This window comes from Pinus tabuliformis, chromosome X, assembly GCF_031772625.1.
Source record: "Pinus tabuliformis cultivar Carrire ecotype Pingquan chromosome X, CPIR1, whole genome shotgun sequence".
Classification (NCBI taxonomy): Eukaryota; Viridiplantae; Streptophyta; class Pinopsida; order Pinales; family Pinaceae; genus Pinus; species Pinus tabuliformis.
In genome coordinates this window covers 591,841,623-591,863,560 of record NC_142308.1, presented here as the reverse complement: position 1 = coordinate 591,863,560, position 21,938 = coordinate 591,841,623, and the positions used below count along the sequence as shown (strand labels likewise).

Genomic DNA, 21,938 nt, shown 5'->3' with positions numbered 1-21,938 from the left:
TAGTAGCTTGTAGCGTTGTTTTTGGACTCTAGGTAGCTTGTAGCGTTGTTTTTGGACTCTAGATGCCATTTAGAGTCTAATTGATTATGTATTTTCTTGTTGATATGCCTTGCACTCATTGCCATTTTGATATATTCACCCTCAGATGGTATATAGATGAGCAAACTTTGCATATTTTGTCTCTAATCTCTTTTCTGGAGTTGCATGACCACATCCCCTGAAGTTGGGGGCTCAACTAGCCCCCTCTATGGCAGCGAGGTTATAACTGAAGTTTTATGAGGCAGGGGGCTCATTCCTTATGACAGTGAGGGTTGTGATAGTTGACTGTGATGGAGCGAGGGTCTAATAAAGTGAAGTTTGATTTATCACAGTGAGAAAAGTGCAGAACGGCAGGGATATGTAGCCTAGCGTTGATGCTCCAGACTACTGTGTTGGAGGGAACAAGTACAAGTCTGTGCAAGGGTTCTTGTACAAGATAACGAACGTTTTCTGTTTACAAATTGTATAGGTCGGCTCCCAAATAAAAGCATCAAAATAGGACAGGCATTAAGGAGCTTGGATTGTAGAAGAAATTTGTGGAATTCTGCATTTGGTTTTGGAACTCAAGGTTCGTAGCTAATACACTTGAACTATAAGTATTTATGTTGTGAACTGTAATGGTCAAATTTGTATTTATGCACTGATAGTACTACATTACTGGATCATTTCTGTCTTGCGGAGCTGAAATTTTATATTATTGATTACATAGTGTTCGTTATATCATTGTAAGGTAATTTGACTATGCAAAGAATATATCGAATTTGATCACTGTACTGAAAAATAAAAATAAAAATAAATTCTATAAACCATAAGACAAAATTGCCCTAGTCTATTACATAAAATAGCCTATTGGGCATTTTTGCAACAAACAAAAACAATTATTTTGAGTCGGTATATGTCAAAGTCTCCCTCCAAGACCAAGTCAGCTTGCAGAAGACAAATCGGCCCTGTTTAGGGCTATTCGAGCTCCATGATCAGCTATATATATACAATACATTCGACCTCATTTCATGGTGCATCAATCAAGCTCGTTGTAGCACAAGAAGAAGACAAGCGAAGAAAGGAAGAGGATCTTAAGAAGAAGAATCGAAGTTTTTAAGCTTATTTATATCCTTATTCTCTCACACGTATGAGTTGCAGCTAGGGTTTTTGAAGTCACAAGATTGTGGTGTAGAAGTTCACCAAAAGAGCCAAGATATAGTTGCTAGAAAAACAAGTTAAAAGACTGAGTATCTAAGAAGAAAAGAGCAAACCAAGTGAAGGAGAAAAGGACTCAATTTTTCCCTTAAATTGTTCACATGTGCGAAAATCAGAACTGCAGAAAGGACCAAAAAATTACAGACTTGAAGTGGAAGCCAGAATTCTATTGCAAAAGGTCAAAACCAAGAGATTGAAGCTAATTGGAATTGGGTTGACTTTGTGAGGGAAAATCTCATCAAAGAAGAGTTTGATTTGGTTTTGGAGGGGTCTTGGTCTTGGGTCTAAGTGTCTTGGAGTTCGTCATTTGAAGTTTCTATAAGAAAAGAATTTTCTTGTGGGTTTTCCTCTCCAGAATTTTCTTGTGGGTTTTCAATTTCTATCATATTATAAGGTTTAGGAATCCAATTCTGAAAACTTTGAACTAGATGATGTTTTAAGTACCTCTTGTTGATGATCCCATTTCAAGTAGCGGTGAATCAGTGATGAGTTTGATGAGTGATCATGTTGATTAATAATTTGTGGTAAGCTAGTAGCCTAGTAGCTTGTAGCGTTGTTTTTGGACTCTAGGGAGCTTGTAGCGTTGTTTTTGGACTCTAGAGGCCATTTAGAGTCTAATTGATTATGTATTTTCTTGTTGATATGCCTTGCACTCATTGCCATTTTGATATATTCACCCTCAGATGGTATATAGATGAGCAAACTTTGCATATTTTGTCTCTAATGGTTTAGGATTGTGGTTTGAAACTCTGTGGAAAACCTCCCAATAACATCTGGAAATTGCAGGTTATTCAACTTGTCGATGTTATCGGCCAAGTTTTCGGAGAGTTTTTCAAACTTGAAAAACTCGCGATTTTATCAATAAATTCTTGATAAAATCATGATTCGATCCAAAAAATCGTGACTCTTTCCTGGGCCACGTATAAGTTGGGGAAAGTCCAATTTTTTTTACTCATTTTGCACTCAATCCTTTACGATTCAAGCATGTGGAGAGAGGAGGAGTTTGTCACTGCCCAAGAGGAGGAGATTTGACCAGTTTTGTGGCGTGGATTTGGAGTTTTATCCACTGCTCAACGTGAGGCAACCTCTTATTTTTGCTTCTAGAGGACAGCAAAGTCCATTTGTAGCCCTAGGGGCAGGGCCTTCTTCCTCTAGAGGAAAAGGAAAAGCCATTGCCTATTCCCGTAAAAGGGGCAGAGGAACTTAGTGACTGGTTAGTTTATGACATGTAGATGACTCATGATGATGATATATATTTATTGTATTTTTAGTTGATATTTTGACTCTTGAGACTTAGTCAAGGCTTAGGATTTAGAACTTGATTCATTATTGATATGCGATGTAGCAATAGACTTCTTATACATCTTATACATTAGACTTCTTTTCATATTTATGTGGCAATGCATTTATTTGATGTTGTGGATACTTTAGATGCTAAAAAAAATTAAAAAATGAATATTTTTGTACCTTTTTACTTTTACCGAGTTTTTGCCGATTTTGTCAATTTTCTCCCGACTTTTTACGGCTTTTTCAATTTTCGAACCCTTGCTGATTTATTCCCGAGTTCGACTTTTTCCACATTGGTTTGAAATCTTAAAAATATTTTTTCCTTTAAAAATTGATTATTTTACGTATTTTTTGCGAATTGAGTTCACTGAACCCGATTCGATCCGATTCAAAACATGATTAGATAGGTGGGCCGGTCCAAAACCCGGATCCGAATTTTACAGCTTTGCTTTCATCCACAACTTTAAACTTCTTCAAGAGCATTTGTCTTATACTTGAGAGAGTGCACCCAACTTTTACTTGAAAGATTATCAAATTTCATTAAATGATTTACACCTAAAAATGAATGGACCTGGACAGGACCACAAAGGTCACTATGCACCAATTTAATTGTACACTTGCTCTCCATGCACCCTTTTTATCAAATATAACCCTAAGTTGCTTGCCTGAAATGCAAGCTCTACAAACAGTTTTCCCTATAGAAATAGATGCAAACAATTAACCATATTAGGTTTCTTGAAAAGTGTTAAATCTCCAATACCATATTTGATTTATTTATACCTCAACAATTATTTTATACCCAGAAATTATGTAATCAATAAAATCTAAAAACTGTTGGAAAATAAATTCAATAGTATTTTAACTTTCACAAATTATAATTTGCAACGAAAATAAAATAGGGAAATCAATCACACAACAACAGAAAATTCTTCCAAAAACAATCTTCCTTCACTTTATATTACCAAGGAAACTTAGGGCTTGGACACACAGAGAATACACAAAAGAATTACAGCTACTTGGAACCTGGAAATCAGCCCCTCTAAAAAATAAACCTCAAGGAACTCAACCCTCTTAACAATTTTGGCCCTTGAAAATTTCAGCCTCTCTCACCAGCATGAGCAAATTCAACCACTACTTCTCACCTCGTATAGCCCCTGTGTACTTTAGAAAATCGACCCTGGCAATTTTGACCCTTCTTTTCAATAATTCGGCCTCTCTCCTAGCCTCAATGTCCTTGAAATTTGCTCCTGAAATTTCCTTGCTACTATCCTTTTCCCTTCTCTTCAACCCTAGAGTTTCTCACTCCTTGAGAAAATTACTCTCTCAACAATAGCAATGTAATGTGTCTTCATCCTCTCCCATAGGTTCTCTTTATAATTTCTCCATGGGCCAAATCCCTAATCTCCAAAGTGATGGACAGCTAAGATTAAATCCCAACCTTCTTAGATCAACAGTGGAGATTAGATCTAAGTCACTTAAATAATTTAATATTTATCCTTAGATAAACATTAGCCCAAAGTCAACATTAATTAAATAATTAATCAATGTACTTTTTCCTAAGTTAAAACTTAGGAAGGAAATCATATTAGTTGCTCCTCTCGAACAACCACCTAAAGAGGACTTTTTCTCCTAAATGCTAGACACAAATCTATGCAGAAGACCTTCTGAAGCTACAAAATCAACAAATAGTACAAAAATTTAGTGGCTAAGATGGTCATAAGTTTGGCACTAAAGTTAGGGGGCGGAAAGTGCAGGGGGGTGTTAAATTTAGTTAACAATGGTATGTTCTAAGTTGACTTTTTTGAATCTAACACATTAGAAATTCCTGCTCCATTATTTAGTTTATTTCACCTACTTGTTTATTCCTTAACAAGTTATTTAACCATATAAACACTGAAAATAAACACACATGCAGTCTCAACTCATATGCAGACCATCAACTGAAATAATAGACAAACACACAAGGGACACCGTTATTTTTGAACAATCGTCCCTGGAAAAACCCAACTTGGGAAAACCAGTGCAACAGTTCTGAGAGTTTTATTATTAAGCAGCTTTCTTGAGTACAACTAGGGTGTCAAACTAGTTCACCCAACAGAGATTTCTATCTGGCAGTAATACCTCTATTCGGAAGCAGATATTCAGCAAGTCTGCCCCACAAAAATCCTTCCAGCACTTCTCCAAGGCTCTGCATCAGTCCTGCTAGCCTCTACGTAGCTCTGGAACCCCCTGCGTCAACCCTCTGCCTCTCTGCGTCAACTCTCTGGCCTTCTGCATCACCCACACAGGCCCTTCTAGCCTTTGCGCAATCTCTCTGGCCTTTTGTGTGGCTCCTGTTGCCTTTGCGCGACCTCCTCAATCACTACGCTGGCCCTCTAACACTATCCCTACCTCTTTGTTATGTTCTCACTACCCCTCGCTGCAACTCAGATCACTTGTTCGAATTTTCTCAGCAAACCCCGCTCCAGAAAATCTAACTGACTGATCAATCTTGGTGTATCTCCAATTGACCCTCAAGCCTCCTCTTATACTTTTCTTGTTGAGTATTCAACGGTTGAGATTAAGTCCCTAATCAACGACTAAGGTTAGATTTGGCTTTATCCATGTCATTTAGAACATTCTCACCCAGTTTTTATTAATACCCATTAATATTTTAATTTTCCTAAGTTTAGACTTAGGAACTCCATTAAAAATATTATTCATTTTAATATCTCTCTAACCGGATGGAATTTCCCCAAACCATTTCTAGGTCTCGGAGATCTCATGTGCTTTAGCCTCTCCACCAATTTTCATGGCTAGCGCACATCCGATGCTACCGCAAATCAACATTCTATGCTTCGCACAATTACTTCAATGTTCCTTAAGCAACCCATGGCAATTTCCAATTAAGATTTCCAATAGCAATCACATTAACCATTAATCACATTGACAGTAAAAGTAGATAGAACATAAAACAATATGCAAAAGACAAGCCAAGACAAGAGGACACCAGATTTGGCAGATGCCAGGCAAAAACCCCAAGATGGGGAAAACCCTTTGATCAATTTTTCTTATTATTATTTCAAAATGTTCAGCAGAGAGAGAGAGTACAAAAGTCAAATTGACTTGCCCAATTCAAAGTCAAAACAACCCTGTCAATTTTTGCAGTCAACTACAGTCAAACTTCAGCGCTAACCAAAAAGTCAAAGTTGGTCAAAGCAGCGATAGAATGTCCTCAAAACAGCTAGGTCTTCCCTAGTCAAAACTCGGTCTGATTAGGAGGTCAAAGTCAACCCAAAACAATTACAAAGTCAGCAGTCAATCTCGGTCAAACTGTTGTCTGAAATCTGCGGTCAACCTGCAATTTGGTTTACGGTCAAAGTGCTCAGAAAACCTTGGTTTTTGTGCCAACAGCTGCAGCCTGCTGAGACAGAAATATCCCAAAAATATCGAAGTCAAATGATGCCCAGAAGGTGTTGGTCAACGCTGATCAACTCTGTAATTTCGGCCCTGTAATTCAGCTTCTGAAATTTGTCCTTCTTGATCTACACATGTGAGAGAGAAGAATGCCCAATGTAGTACGAACCAATGACAGAAGGAGAGAGAATGTGTGCGTGAAGATGATGCCAAATGAGGTGAAAGGGCACTTGTATTTATACAAGTCGTTGAGGGTGAAGTGACACATCCATTGGGCTTTCTGAGCCTACATGATGATGTGCCTGACCTTGACAATTTGCACATGTGTGGGCATAAATTCAAAATCACACTTTTGGTTGTCCAAATGAGATTATCTTTATATCAATTTTGGTCCTCTCAAAAAGAGGAATTTAATGCAATCATCATTTCCATCAAATGAGTTGTCCTAATGTGGAATTTGGCCCTAGTTGCCAATTTTAACAGGGGGTTATTCTTTGCCTCAATGGATCAACAGAATTAACTTGTTCTTGGGGACTCATACACTTCTTCAGGGCTTATTGTTGGCTCATGTCTGAAAACTGCCCGTCCTTTCCATCATCGAGGATTTGCGCATTGTTATTCAACACTAGTTAGGCTCTCTTCCAAAAGACTTGCATTTTCAAAATATTATCAAGCAAATCCAAGTTTCGTTAAAAAAGTTTCAATCATTTAAGTTACACCATGTTTTGCTTTAGCATAATAAGGTTGCAAACAATATGGCAAACAAAGGCTCCTCCCTAGCCATAGGGACACTTTGCATCAATGATCAAGAGTCCTATTGTCTCATTCATTCCATAGTTGTATGACTAAATTTTTAATCCATTTTAGTTCAAAATCTTTTTGGTGTCAAATGACACCTTGGAAGAAAAGTATGCATGCAAAATTAACTAGTCTCATGCAAGACCATGGGAAGGATCATCGGTATCAATTGTTGAAGAGTCCCTGTGCAAGTTTATGGTATGGCTCTTAGTTTTGTTGATTACAAGCCGCCAGGCCATCCCATCTGCGGTGTGCTCTAATGGCTTATCTTACCCATATCATTCAAGATGATATCAGCCTGACCTTCCACATGCTAGATGTGGCGTTATCAAGGAATTCTCCATTTATTTATGGAATGTAGTACCTAGCTTGTAGTTATTACATGCAAAGCGAAATTGGAATGGCAGCTTTCATGGTTTCTAATATGTGGATCGGTGCAAAGGATACTCTGTCTATTGATAAGCCATCCACTTTGGGCCATGATATGTTCTCCTCAAAGAAGTCAGGCATCTCTTTGTCTTTTGCAATACAGTGGGTATGGAAGTGACAAGTTGTTTATTATTCTTGGCATGCGGCCGGAGAACTCTGCAATGGGGCAACATATGCTTCTTATGCTTGGTTAATTCGGATTGTTTCTGTTCTTCCTTCGCAGACACCTCTGTTCTTAGTGCTTTATGGATTCTGTTGAGACTGGTTTGGCATTATTGGTTGGGCGTAGCAGCTTTTTGGGTTGTCTCTGCTCATATTGGTGGAAGCAATTGGACATCTCTGTGTGGATTGGATTTTTTAGACACTGAAGGGAAGAAACCCCTTCACGCATTTGTTGGGCTGTTATATCGTGCAATCAAGGCATAAAGGGAAGGGTGGAAATTTCCCTGTCTTCGGATTTGGGCAAAATGGCATCATGGACAATCAGATGGTGTTTCAATATTGGGTGGTTGTTAGTCATGACGAAAGAATAGTGGAGATTGTCCTGCATGGGCCCCTAAAAGTAGGACTTGAATTGATGATCATCACTAACAGTCTGGGCAAAGAAGGTTGGAGTGGGGCCCATTGTCTCTATTTCTTTGGAATTTCATCATGTCATGTAAACTTAGAGACAAACAGATACATCTGGTAAACCAGATTCAACAACTCCAACAGGATATCACTGCCCTGTAGTTAAAATATAATCAGCTTGTTTCTAGTGTGACCTCTGCCATGTAAATGTTGATCAATCATAAAACACTGATGCAAAAAAAGGAGGATGTATTGGCCAGCCTCCATCAGCAATGTGAAAATCTACAATTTACTCTTAGACAGTAATCAGTGAAGCCTTCTTCATCCAGCAACACTGTCAGCAACGTGAAGATCGATCTAGCTGATCTCAATGCTCCTATTCAGTGGCAATCCAAGGATTCTGAGCATGGACATCTAGTCCTGCCTCCTCCTAATAGTTACTATGTTTTTCTTAAGTGTTGTAAAATTTTGAATGTGTTTTGGCGAATCTGTACCACTAGATATAACAGGCCCAAAATCATGGAAGCCTGGTTTTTTGTTATGATGGGCAATTGGGGAAGCATCTTATGCATAGATTGTCCCTTGGAATTGCCTCATTATGATATAATTGCTGCACCACAACACAAACTTTATGAATACAATTTCTCGTTCTAGTTAAAAAAGGGCACTGAAGTTGATCATTCATGACATTCTCTATCATTGATGATTATTGTCCTATTGTTTAATCCAAAATGGATCATAACATAAATTATCATATATTTTGGTACTTTGTGAGCAAAAATATTAGAGTTGTTGACTTGTAAGGCCCATTTTAGGGGTAGGTCCCACTTTGCAGATTTAGGGTAAATAACCTTCTGGAGTTTGTTTGAGGCCTTAAACAATCTTTTTGGGGTAAAAACTTTATGAGCATAGCTCATTTCCTCTTGACATTGTTCGACACTTCGAGAGCTTTTCAACGGCATGAAAATCACCTCAATCGAAGTTCATATGTGAAAGTTATACCTCCTGCAAGTTGACCTATCTCGTTGACCATTGTGCTTCCGAGTGGATGCCATGTCAAATTCCATTACTCACACATGTGGAGCTAGTCCAGTGTGGACTTTCAAGATTATTCTAGAGTCCAAAACCCTAACAATAATTGGGGGTTGAGGCATGCAAAAATCCTAACCCTAACCAACTATCAGGCTATGCTAAATACTAAGCAACCAAGAAAGGTAGAGATTCCATTCTTATTGTATTGAGTATTTTTCCATAGGACAGCAAAGCATTGAGAGGGGGATATTAAGTGATATCAAAGGAAGAAGGAGATTGTGTAGCAACAATAATAGCCAAGGTGTCATTGGCATCTCCATAGTGAGTGTCCCTTTCTTTGTACTCACATTTCATAATTGAGAAGAAAATGCAAAACTTAGGCCTCAACTTCTAGCTGGGTTTTCCCGAGGTACATATTGTGTTCATTGTGTGGATGGTATGTCATTACTTGTCTCATTCATTTTAAATTTAAGCTTATTTCAATAAATTTTGTTAAAGATAGTAATATAAAGTCTGCAATCTATAGTACAACATTGCACAGTAAGAGAATGTCTAATGGTTAAGAGCATGTTTTTCCTCCTAAGATGTCATTGGTTCAAAACCAGAGGGGGGTAGAGTAGGTATGCCTTCGTAGACTTAGCAGACAAACAAGGGGGTCTCATACACCAATTTGGTGTCTGGCTCGGTCGTGACCTTAAAATTGGATAATAATAAAAATAATATTATAAGATCTGTTGTGATAAACTATTCCAATAGAATATCTACAACAATTTACAGATCATCATCATTGTAATAAATATTTAGCAGCCACCTTCATCAACCACTATATAGTGGTTCCTCTTGTCCTTTATGACACACTTACCCTCAAATTCAACCTTGAAATGTTGCTTTAAATTCTAACTCACTAATAATAGGCTCTTCTTTGGCCCAAAAAGTTAAATTTTGGTAGCTTGGACAAGTGATTCTGCATAGGCTTAGCGTTGAGCATGTAGAAGATGTCCAACAAAATTTCCTAGCAAAGTTAAAGATCTTGAGATCGTGAATTACGAGGAGATCATGAATTACGAGGAGTTTGTGAATTACGAGAATGTTTCATTAATCACAAAGTTGACTTCGTGAATCACAAGGCAAATGAAAAATTATAAAAATAATTGCTTGAGGAGATCTTGGCACATATTCCAAAGGCAACACACACTTCAAGGAAGTTAGCACACAAGCCTAGGAGCAGCGAATGAGGAACAGGAGAGGTAAAAGGCAGCATGCAGATCTAGGCAACCAGGCATACAAACCAAGACAGGTCACACGTGTGAGAGGGCTGCATAGGGATCTGCACACATATATCAAGAGTACAGCAACTCATAAATTTAGGCACTGTTGGCATGCTGATCAAGGCAACAGTTTGGCACACAAATCTAGGCACTGTTGACACGCAGATCTAGAGTCTAGACAGATCTATCTAAGTCAAATTTCTAGGGTGCTAGGACATGTTTTGTCGTTGTAATAGAACTTTTGATTTTCCTCTACAAGTTGAAATAAAACAAAACACAAATGCTAATTTTCCCAAGTTGGGTTTCCAGGGTAAAAGTTGTGTCAAAATTTACAGTGCTTGATTTATGTTTCTGCTGTGTAGATCTGTTAGAAGCTCAGCAGTATTTTCTGTGCATGAATTCAGATTTGAGTTTTCTACTAAAATTAAAATCTGGGTATAAAAATTTATTGGCACATTAAATCATTTTGTTGGATTTTGAAAAACTAACACAATACATATAACACATCCTACAAATCTTTGACAGCTCCATTAGACCTCTTCATTGGGGTTGTTCCTTGGCCTTCAATCATGTGTACTCTACCACCTCCTAAATAATGTCTCTCACTAACTGTCATCATCAACAATGAGCAAAACCTCTCATTTTTATGTGCAATGTGCATTTTGGCAATTATGTCTATATTCCATTCCTCCTATGATCCCTCTTTCTTATTCAATACCACCGTCATGAATCATGTTGCTTTTTGACTTAATTCCTTGTATGCCTTTTTAAGCTTTTAATGAGAATGGGCATATTTCTTTTTCCCACAATCCCTTTAATAATGCACATTTTTTCCATAGTTGTAGCAATAGCCTTTGTTATACAGCCTCATGCCCTTCTTTGAATCTTTGTGCTTGAAGTTGCCTTGATCTTTCACTTCCTCTCGTGTCTCTTTGTTGGCCAAAAATTTTCTTTCCTTTTCCTTTATGCTTTGCTACAAAAGGCATACCCAATATCGTTGCCTTCATCATAAAGCTTATTCCATGGTCCTCCTATAGATATATTCTTCCTAATTCATTAAATGTCGAGGGTATAGCTCTTGCTACCAAGATATAACTCATTAAATGTCAATTGTATGCTCTTGCTACTAAGCTAAGATTTATTACAAACACTTGTAAACACTTTATTGAGGAATATAAAAACAAATCCCTCTTCCCTATATTCCATTTACAACAGAAAGTTGATCGCTTATCTCTTCCACCTTCCTTGAATGAGCTATGACTAAATCACCCTCTACCATCCCCAAATTATACAAGAAATTGTTTCTCTAATAGAGAACCCTGGTTTCATTGGATATCTCGTAAAAAATATTTCAACAAACCTCAAGCTCCTTCAGATGTGTGTTCCAACTCATCTAGCCGATGTTCTATCTAAAGTTTCTTCATGCCAACCTCGAATCATAGAGAGTTGCACATCTAATAGTGGATACTTCAAAGGAGGTTAGCCTCCCTTCTCCTTCTTCATGTAAGATATATTTGGAGCCCTAAGGATATTTTATTTTATATCCTCTCCCAGAGCATTGTCTTCCTCTCTGGTCTTGAGCCATTAGAGTTAAGATCTTACATATTAGCTTTGTTTTTGCTTTTGCTTTTATAAAAGTGGCTTTAGCATTCCCTCTTTGTATCGACACTTTTGTATTTCATAGTCCCATTGGCCTATTTTTGGTCATTTGTTGGACATAAAATTATCTCATCTTATCTACAGCTTGCACCTATGGTATATTGTATGATATCATCTAATATTGTCATATCATTGATTATAAAAGCCTACTCATCTCTACCATCATAAAATTCTTGATCATCCGCATTATTTGGACTCGACTCCTTTCCATCTACAATGCTTCAAAGCTTTCCAACCAAATAGTGCTTCTAACTTTAAATTTCCAAATACACAGTTCTTCACATCAAACATACATGAGTTTGGTGATATAGCACCTTGAACAATTCTCACCATCTCATCCAGCTGTGGTCACAAATCCTCTCACATTTTAAAGATGAGACTAAATCTATAGCTATAGGCTTTATCAAAGGGAGCTTGTCGAGTTAATGAAAGATGGGTTTTGCTATTGACCCAACCAAGGTTTGATTCTCTCATATGACAGTTTTTCTCTCATAGATTATTGCATTCCCACGAGGGGGTCATTGTCCAAGTAGAAGCCATCATGGTCATTAAGTCAAACTGAAAGGTCACATGCCAAAAACCTTGACACAGCATCCCACCTCTTGGTAGGGGGTGAATGCTTGACAACAAAAGTATTAGGAAGCATCTTGCAAGTTGCAATACTTCCTATAGTGATAACCTTTGACCTCGATGATGTGAAACATGACTACCTTTTGGTTGTTGATGGTGCTTTCAAATTATTTGCACTTGGTTCTAAACTCCCTCTTTGAATGTAAAAAACTTTTTCAAGAATTCCTCCAACTCCATGATCCAACTTTCCTCTCAACCTAAATTGTAGTGCTCATTCCTCTCCCTTACAACGCCTATGATTACCTCAAGACTCACAAGTCCACAACTTCTCTAATACCATGTAAGTAGCAATAGATGAGAGAAAAAGCACACATCATGAAAGCTTTCAAACCAATATCTCCTTCCTTTACACTATCACACATAGTGATAGTACAAAATTGTGACAAATTGGAAATTAACAACAAAAATATATCTTCAACCATATATGAATATAGCCTAAAATAACATATCAAAAAATAGATGTTTTCACATGAGGAGCATTCAAAAGAACTCAATGCTAGAGAAAGCTAATAAAAATATTCAAATATTTTAGTGCTTATCATTTCTAGAACATTAGCCTAAGTAATTGCAATTCATGCAAAACATGCACATGTCTTATTTCATCAAGATTGTGTGCACTACCCCCCACAGCGGGTGACCATCTATTCTCCACTGAAAACTGATTGTGATTGAGCATCGTCAAGATGAGTGAGGGGCGGTGGAACCCTCCACTTGGCAAAGGTACAAAGATAGGATGCATGCAAATTGCAAAGTGGAGTTAATGGTGCAAAGTGCAGTAATGATCTCCGTATGGTTCAATGATATGGTGCTTCTCCACTCAATTGATTACCAACTCGTTCAAGGGAGATCCGCTCACAGAGTGTTCATAGTGATAACAAGGGAACTCATGTGACTAACTAATTCTCAGTAGTATGGGATTGTGAAAAAAATTGTCTCATTGAGACATTATTATACTTGGTACCTCAAATCATACTAGCTTTTATAGCTAGGTATGCTCTTATACAGTAAGATGTTTGTCGGCTCTCTATTGCTTATTAAGTCTAGCAATAAGCTTGGTGTTTCTTTCTCCAAATGAAGTGGTGGCTCGCAACATTAGTTGAGGACAGTCTAAGTCTTACGTTTGGAAGTAGTAAGAAGCAAGGGCCCTCATAGTCCTGTCACTGTGTTTGCTCTCTAAGTCTTGTATTCAACATTGTTTGGTTTTGTAGAGATCCACATCTAATGAATAAGTTTTTGGAAATACTTTTTGATAGTTTCAAATTCAGTGTTGAAAAAATCGGTATCGTAAAAAAATCAACAAGGGTCCAAAAAACATCCTTTTGGCAACATCAGCGAAAAAATCGACAAACTGCAGCACATTAAAAAAATATAAAATATATTCATTTTTCAAAATTGGAAAAAATCTGCAAAAATCGAGAAAATTCAGGAAAAAATTGCGATTTTTACCAGGCAATTTTTCGACAACTGGAAAAAATCACGATGTTGTCGATTTTTTACCGATGTTTGCAATGTTGGTTTCAAATGTATTCAACAATATCTCTAGTATCTTGGCTATAGTCGTTGGGTTTCCTTATGCAACAAATTTTGGTCTCAATGTTTAGCTCCTTATTACAAAAGCAAAGTCTTTGTCTTAAGCCCTTTTAAATCAAGATCTCATAGATGGGATGGAAGGCCTCAATTTTGGCCCTCTGTTATTCCACTCAGCTAAGTCTTAGCCTTAGTGGCTACGTCTTAGCCTTAGTGGCTACGCCTTAGCCTTAACAACTTCATCTCATAAAGGTAATCGTTGGTCTGAAGTTTGAACTTTCGTTCTGTCTCATTCATCTTCGCATTAGTCTTTGGTGCTTCTGGTTCTCCAATTGGAGCTATACTTGCTGCAAGTTTAAGTTTCTATGGTCGAGTCTTTGTTACGGTGTTGGGATCTCTCTTTTTTGTTATCCAGGGTATTTTTTTCTATTGTGGATGATAGCCACCCCTTGTCTTGTCTCTTTAAATCCTAAGTTAGACAGAGTTACCTCACCTCTCATCTTGTTCTGGCTAATTTGGCAAGGGTGGGATGAGCTTCAAACTCATCCCTTAGAAAGTTTGGACCTTAGTTTTCTCTCATTGAGTTTTGGGTTGGCCTTTGTTCCGAGGTGGGTGGTCTATGTTCTATTTCAAGTGGACTCACTTAGCCTTCTCTTTCTAAGGATTGAGTTGTTCTCTGTTCTTTATTGAGTAGTCGGCCATCCTCCTTTTTTCAACCCTTAGTCCTATACTCATTGTTGGAGAATTATGCCTCGAGGAGGAGGTTCTAGTGGCAGGAGTGGTCGTCACAGTGCCAAAATACCAACTACCACTTGTGCCCAAATGGCATAAGAGCATTCTACTGATACTTACTACAAAATATCCCTTTAGCAATCTGAAGCAAAATTGAGGAAGCTGAGAGGGGAGTAATAATTGTACGACAGTTCATAGCAGATGTAGAGGTAAAGGAACATGTTGGCAACTGGGTCTCAAACACGGGAAACACAAGAACACAACAGACAAGGTATATGCAAACAATTGACATCTACTGGCAACTCAAGGCAATTATGGGTAAAGTACTAGTTGAGTGACTAAAAGAGCAACAAGAAATATAGTTAGGTGTGGATGAAGTACAGAGACAAATCAGAGGGTTAGAGAGCTAAGCCACAGCACTGGCAAATAACCCAGCCAACATGGAATTCACAAACTCAAATGAGGAGACAAGGCCAACGAACACAATCCAGGTGGACTCTCCTACTGCATAGATTTTATCCATGACATTTGTTGTTATATCAGTTAGTCATATTTTTGTTAAAAACGTTGATCAAGAAAGCTATCAAGCCTTCTAGATAGGATGTAGCTTGTTTAATAGATAGTATTTGATAGGCATTATAATCAGTTTTAAACCTTTTACTTGGACAAAAGCAGTAATGCTATGCTATTGGTCCAATTTCCCTTGTGGCAAACCAAAAAGCATGGCAAGACTACATTATGTAATATTTTTTATCTAATCTAGTATAAATCATCTGCCCAACTTACATAAAAAAAGATTGTATGCACTACACTTAACTAGTTTCCTGAATTTATCTTCAACATAAAGACATTTCAAATTTGGTGTGCCATTGTTGACATGGAAGCCAATCAACAAAATGGTGGTAAAGTGATTGAAAAATCATTGATCTTCACTCATATATCCTATGGACTTGCTAGAAGGGCAACCAGATATCACGTGAATCATATGGAACAAAGTGTTGGACATTGGATAAACCAACGCTTTCTGTGTGTTTCCGAACATGGACTAATCGTCTCTCATGGATCCTTATCTCTGGCGATGTGATCATTGACTAACACCTGTGGGTTTTGGTTTAAAGGTGTTAATTTTAGGTATGTTCTATGCTTAGAGCAATTTATTTCAATTTTCACAGTTAGCTCAATATCTTTTCCAGATTAACAATCACATCAGCATTAAAGTAAACTGCAGATAGAAATAAAACATAAATCGCAGAAGACAAGCCAAGACAAGAGGACACAAGATGTGGCGCTAGCCAGGGACAAACCCCAATGTGGGGATACCCTTGATCAATTCTTCTTATATGTTCTTCAATAGTTCAGCAAAGAGAGAGAGAGAGATAGTACGTTTACAACAGAAGTCAACACTCTGACTTATCTAGATAAGAGCATAGATCATCTCTAAGAAGATGATACATGAGATCAGTTGAAGTATCTAGATAAGAGCATAGATCATCTCTAAGAAGATGATACATGAGATCAGTTGAAGACATGTTGCTTCAACTGATTCTCCAAGGTGACTCCTTCACCTATCATTGTGTTGCATTTCGTCATCATGTTGCACCTCGCCGCGCTACACCATGTTTCACCCATCATCACTATGCTGCATCTCATCATGCTTCATTAATCATGATTGTATGCATCACTGTATTGCGTTATGCGCCATTGCTACACCATATTGCCACACTGACCTATGTGTTCGCTGCATCTTGCTTGCTTGTTGTCCCTAGCTTGCTTGTTGTCCTTAGCATGCTTGTTGTTGCATGCTAACTGTCCCTTGCATGCTTGGTGTATTTGTTGCTAAGTACCATACAACTATCCCAATGTTAGTTAGTTGTCCCTTGCATGCTACTCTCCTTTGGAGACAGATGCTCTGGCAATTCCGACAGTGCCCAGCAATTCTAACAGTTCCGGCAGTTCCCGACAGTGTCGGTAGTCCTAGCAATTCCGACTGTTCCCGGCAGTTCCGGCAATTCCGGCTATTCCCGACAATTCCGACAATTCGAGCAACTCCGGTAATTCCCGTCAGTTCTGGCTTTTCCCAGCAGTTCTGGCTTTTCCCGGCAGTTCCGGCAATTCGGTTGTTCCCCACAGTTCCAATAGTTCTGGCAATTCTGGCAATTCCAGCAGTTCCAGCAATTTATGTGGTTCCCGGCAGTTCCGGCAATTCCAGCAGTTCCGGCTATTCCCGGCAGTTTCGACAATTCCGGTTGTTCCCGGCAGTTCCGACAATTCCGATTGTTCCCAGCAGTTCCGACTGTTCCGGCTTTTCCCGACAGTTCCCGGCAGTTCCCAGTAGTTCCGACAATTCCGGCTGTTCCAGACAGTTCCTGCAATTCCGGCTATTCCTGGCAGTTCTGGCTTTTCCCAACAATTCCGGTTATTCCCGGTAGTTCTGGCTTCTGCCCTCTGGATTAGAGCAGAATTATCCCTTAGGATCTCTCCTCCTACTAAAACCCAAAGACAAGCAGAAAGGAAGAGATCCCAAGTGTGTTGAAATGACTTGAAGGCCACCTCTATTTATACTAAACTATTGAGCACAAGTGGAGTTTATTTGGTTGCTGGCCGACCTTGACGAATTGTCCCATAACACAAATAAATTCATATCTCCATGAATACTTATCGGAATCGAATGATCTTTACATCAATCCTACACCTCTCGATGAGAGGGATCCAAGAAAAATATCAACGTCCATTAATAATATGACCCACATGGAGTTTGGCCCTAGTTGCCAATTTTAACACTCCCTCTCAACTAGGGAGAACTCCATCCGCTGATCCATATGTCCCACTGTACTATCTCTGCCATCAGTGCCCTGCACTGCTATGCTCTACTTTGCTCTGCTCTGCTGAACCATGAAGAAGAAGAATTGATCAATAATGTCTCATACCATTCTCTACTGACCCGAAGTCAGTTTCATCTGAAGAGAGTGTGTCACATCACTCTTACTGACCCGAAGTCAGTTTTATTGATCCCGGATCAATATCACAAGAGAGTGTCTCAAACCACTCATACTGATCCCAAATCAATTTCATTGATCCCGGATCAATGGAGGTCATCCTAGCATAGTGAGTACGGTAGATACATCGATGCGTCCATCGATAATACTACTATGGTCCCTAACTGTTAAAATTGGCAACCAGGGCAAAACTTCATGTGGGTCATCTTATTCATGGCTGATAATATTTTTATTAGATTCCTCTCGTCGAGAGGTGTAGGATTGATATAAAGATCATCCGATTCCGATAAGTATTCATGGAGATATGAATTTATTTTGATTATGGAATTATTATCAAGCCGACCTACAACTCATGTAGGCCCAGAAGCCCAACAGTCACATCTATTCACCCACCAACGTTGTGTATAAATATAAGAGGACTTTTCCTCATTTGGACTCACTCATCTCATCACATCTCTCTCTCTCTCTACTGCGCAAAAATGAGTCTCTTCTCTACTGCGCTGAAATGGGTCTCTCTCACACATGTGAAGCCGGACGCTGTTGAATTTGAAGCTGTAACTGCAGAAGTAAAGATTGACTTGTGTGGCCTAGAAGATCTCCTCATCTGAACTGCGCTGTAGGTTCATCTGAACCTCTTCTAAAAGCCGCAACTTTTGGTGGTAGAATGAAGTCAATCCGACGAACAGTTTGCAAGATATCGACTACCCTAGTTTGAAGCCGGAAACTGCTGAATTTGAAGCTGTAACCATAGAAGTAAAGATTGACTTGCGTGGCCTAGAAGATCTCCTCATCTGAACTGCGTTGTAGGTTCATCTGAACCTCCTCTGGGAGCCGAAACTTTTGGTGGTGGAATGAAGTCAATCCGACGGTCGGTTTGTGAGATATGGTCTGCCCTAGTTTGATAATGAAGTCGCTGATGCTGATGTTGCTGATCTAGGGTTTGCTACTGCTGATATGAATCAGATTTATTGTACTATTTCTCTCTGCTGAATTATTGAAGATAAAAGAAGATTTGATCAAAGGGTTTCCCCACACATTATGGGGTTTGTCCCTGGCTAGCCGCCACATCTTGTCTCTTGTCTTGGCTTGCTTTCTGTCGATCGTTTAATGTTCTATCTGCACTTTACTTTATGTACATGTGATTGATAATCTTTGGAATATAATAAGGAAAAGAAGTAAACTGTTATAAGCATAGAACATACCATAACTTAACACTAACCCCATTTCCATGCTCATTGATTAGATGATAGGTACTTCCCATGAGTCCCAGACTGCATGGGTAGATGTCTCGACAGGAGAACTAATCATCCTGTCCACAGAAGAACGAATCATCTTGCCCCACAGTCGCCATGGGAGAACTAATCGTCCCGGCCTACAAGAGAACTAATCATCCTGTTTCACAGTTGCCACGGAAGAACTAATCATCCCGGCCCACAGGAGAACTAATCATCTTGTTCCATAGTTGCCACGGGAGAACTAATCATCCCGGCCCACAGGAGAACTAATCATCCTGTTCCACAGTTGCCACGGGAGAACTAATCATCCTGGCCCACAGGAGAACTAATCATCATGTTTCACAGTTGCCACGGGAGAACTAATCATCCCGGCCCACAGGAGAACTAATCATCCCGGCCCACAGGAGAACTAATCATCCTGTTCCACAGTTGCCAGGGGAGAACTAATCATCCCGGCCCACAGGAAAGCTAATGATCCTGTTCCATATTTCCCGCAGTGTATCTCAATCCATAAGAAATTATGCCCCGAAGATATCTCAAAAGATTCTTGGCAGTTCCGACTATTCCCAGCAGTTCCGACAGTTCCAGCAATTTCGACTGTTCCCGGCAGTTTCGGCAATTCCGACTATTCCCAGCAGTTCCGGCAACTCCGGCAATTCCCGACAGTTCCAGCTTTTCCCGAAAATTCTGGCTGTTCCCGACAGTTTCGATAATTCCGACAGTTCTGGCAATTCCAGCCATTCCGGCTTTTCCCGGCAATTCCGATAGTTCCAACAATGTTGGATGTTCCCAGCAGTTCCCGACAGTTCCAACAATTCTGGCTATTCCCGGCAGTTCCGACAATTCTGGCTATTCCCGGCAGTTCCGACAATTCCGGCTATTCCCGACAGTGCTGGCTTTTCCCGGCAGTTCCGACAATTCCGGTTGTTCGCGGCAGTTCCGACTTTTCCCGGCAGTTCTGGCAGTTCCGACAATTCCGGCTGTTCCTGGCAGTTCCAGCAATTCCGGCTATTCCCAGCAGTTTCGGCTTTTCCAGGCAGTTTTGGCTTCTGCCCTCTGGATTAGAGCATCGTTATCCCTTAAGATCTCTCCTCCTACTAAAACCCAAAGACAAGTAGAAAGGAAGAGATCCCAAGTGTGTTGAAATGACTTGAGACCACCTCTATTTATACTAAAACATTGAGCACAAGTGGGGTTTATTTAGTTGCTGGCCGACCTTGACGAATTGTCCCATAACACAAATAAATTCATATCTCCATGAATACTTATCGGAATCAGATCATCTTTAGATCAATCCTACACCTCTCAATGAGAGGGATCCAAAAAAAATATCAACTTCCATTAATAAGATGACCCACCTGGAGTTTGGCCCTAGTTGCCAATTTTACAAAAGGCAATCGTGATTCCCAACCAATGGTATCAGAGCATAGGTCATGAGTTCAATACACACTCGGCTCGCGTTGGGAGAGAGATTGTTGGACATTGGATAAACCAACGCTCCCCGTGTGTTTCACAACATGGACTAACTGTCTCTCATAGATCCTTATCTTTGCCGATGTGATCATGACTAACACCTACGGGTTTTGGTTTAACGGCAATCATGATTCCCAATGCAAAGGCAAAACCAAATCGACCATTAAGTATGAGATGCACAAGACTCGACAATTTGCAATGAATAGAAGCATAAAACATGGGAACTTGTATAAATAAAATTCAAAATCAAATCCTTGTACTCAACCACGAGAGAAGAATATGGCATTGTAATATAATGTAGCGGAAGTCTGTAAGATAGAATAGTCTTGGAGTGAGTCTGTAGGATAGAAAAGTCTTTAAAGTGGGTTATTAAAGCTATTATGCATTTGAGGAAGAGTGGGTTTGGTAGGAAGTGTTGTGCTATCGTATGTACTATAGAGAATATTTGTTTTCTGAATAGAAAGTTAAGAATATATGCATTTCTTAGGCATTGTGAATATGAAGATTTTCTTTGTCACGCTTTTTAGTCGACGACTGACCCCTTGGGTTGAAGACCATAACATTTTGGCATCATTGTTCAAAATGCTAACTTAATTTCTTGCAAGGGCTAGAGAAGAAGGAAGTTCATTTCCTATGCAACTTCAAATTCAGCATAAACGGTTGCACCTCAACTATTATTTGGTAGTATATGGAGATTTCCTGGTTGGATGGAAAGGGGAACAATGCGCAGCGTTTCCAGGCGTGTGAAACTACATCTTACGTGACTAGTTGGGATGACTGTTTTCTTTGGATAACCACCGCTGAGCCGACGCGGGCTAAGTTACAGGCAAGAAAAGCCTGACCCGATTCAGGACTTCCCTAGCCCGACGCAAAACCTTAACCCCACGGATTTCAAATGACTAAATCCAGTGTATCAGTGGCCATTCGACCCTTACTCTGCCAGCCCAGAGGAATCAAAACGAATCACATTAGCTCACGAGCACTCGAAACTAACATAGCATAAAGCCATCAATCATGGACTGAATTCGCAATGAAGATAACGGCAGTGATGGATTAGTAGTTACAGACACGTACAAACACTAGATAGATTTATATTTGAATCCATAGAAAGGATCCATATCAAACAACGGGATTAAAAAGTTGCACCTGGATTTCGATAATCCGAGAAGATGTAGTATACTTGCGAGCCTCTGAGTCATTGTAAAAAATCTCAGGGGGCGCCTGATTCTCTGGTCGGGTGGCCATGGCTTCTATTCTTCACTGCGCTTGTGAATGAGACTGAACTCCAATTAAAAACTTGAATTCTACTTTCATCTGCATACTCCAATATTGAATTCTATTCTCATAATTTTATTATGATATGATGTTGGAATAGTGCGAGTTAACTTCCAAACTTTTCTTTTAGGGTTATGGCTAATTTAATAGGCAAATAGCTTTAGGGTTATGGCCAATTTAATAGAGGCTAAGGCCATGGTCTTGTCGAGGGATGTCACTTTTGATTTATGTGTTGAAAATTTGGGATGTCGTTTTGATTTTTATGTTGAAAAATCGTCTTTTAAATATCCGGGGAGGGCACCCTACACAGCTCAGTATAGGGAGAGAGAAATAAATGTTAAAAGGTTAATAAAAGTTTAAAAGTAATATATAGGGTAGTATGGGTGAGTAGTTGT

The 21,938-nt window shown here is 39.2% G+C and overlaps 1 protein-coding gene across 1 annotated transcript in view; it reads right to left on the bottom strand.

The window, feature by feature from the left end:
- Positions 1–21,642, bottom strand: part of RID2 (S-adenosyl-L-methionine-dependent methyltransferases superfamily protein) — a 202,350-nt gene extending 180,708 nt beyond the window's left edge. Inside the window, exon 1 of the mRNA XM_089448242.1 lies at positions 21,415–21,642. Within this exon, the coding sequence (XP_089304368.1) occupies positions 21,415–21,513 (99 nt within the window). The 5' untranslated portion in view covers positions 21,514–21,642. The remainder of the gene's footprint in view (positions 1–21,414) is intronic.
- Positions 21,643–21,938: the final 296 nt, after the last annotated feature.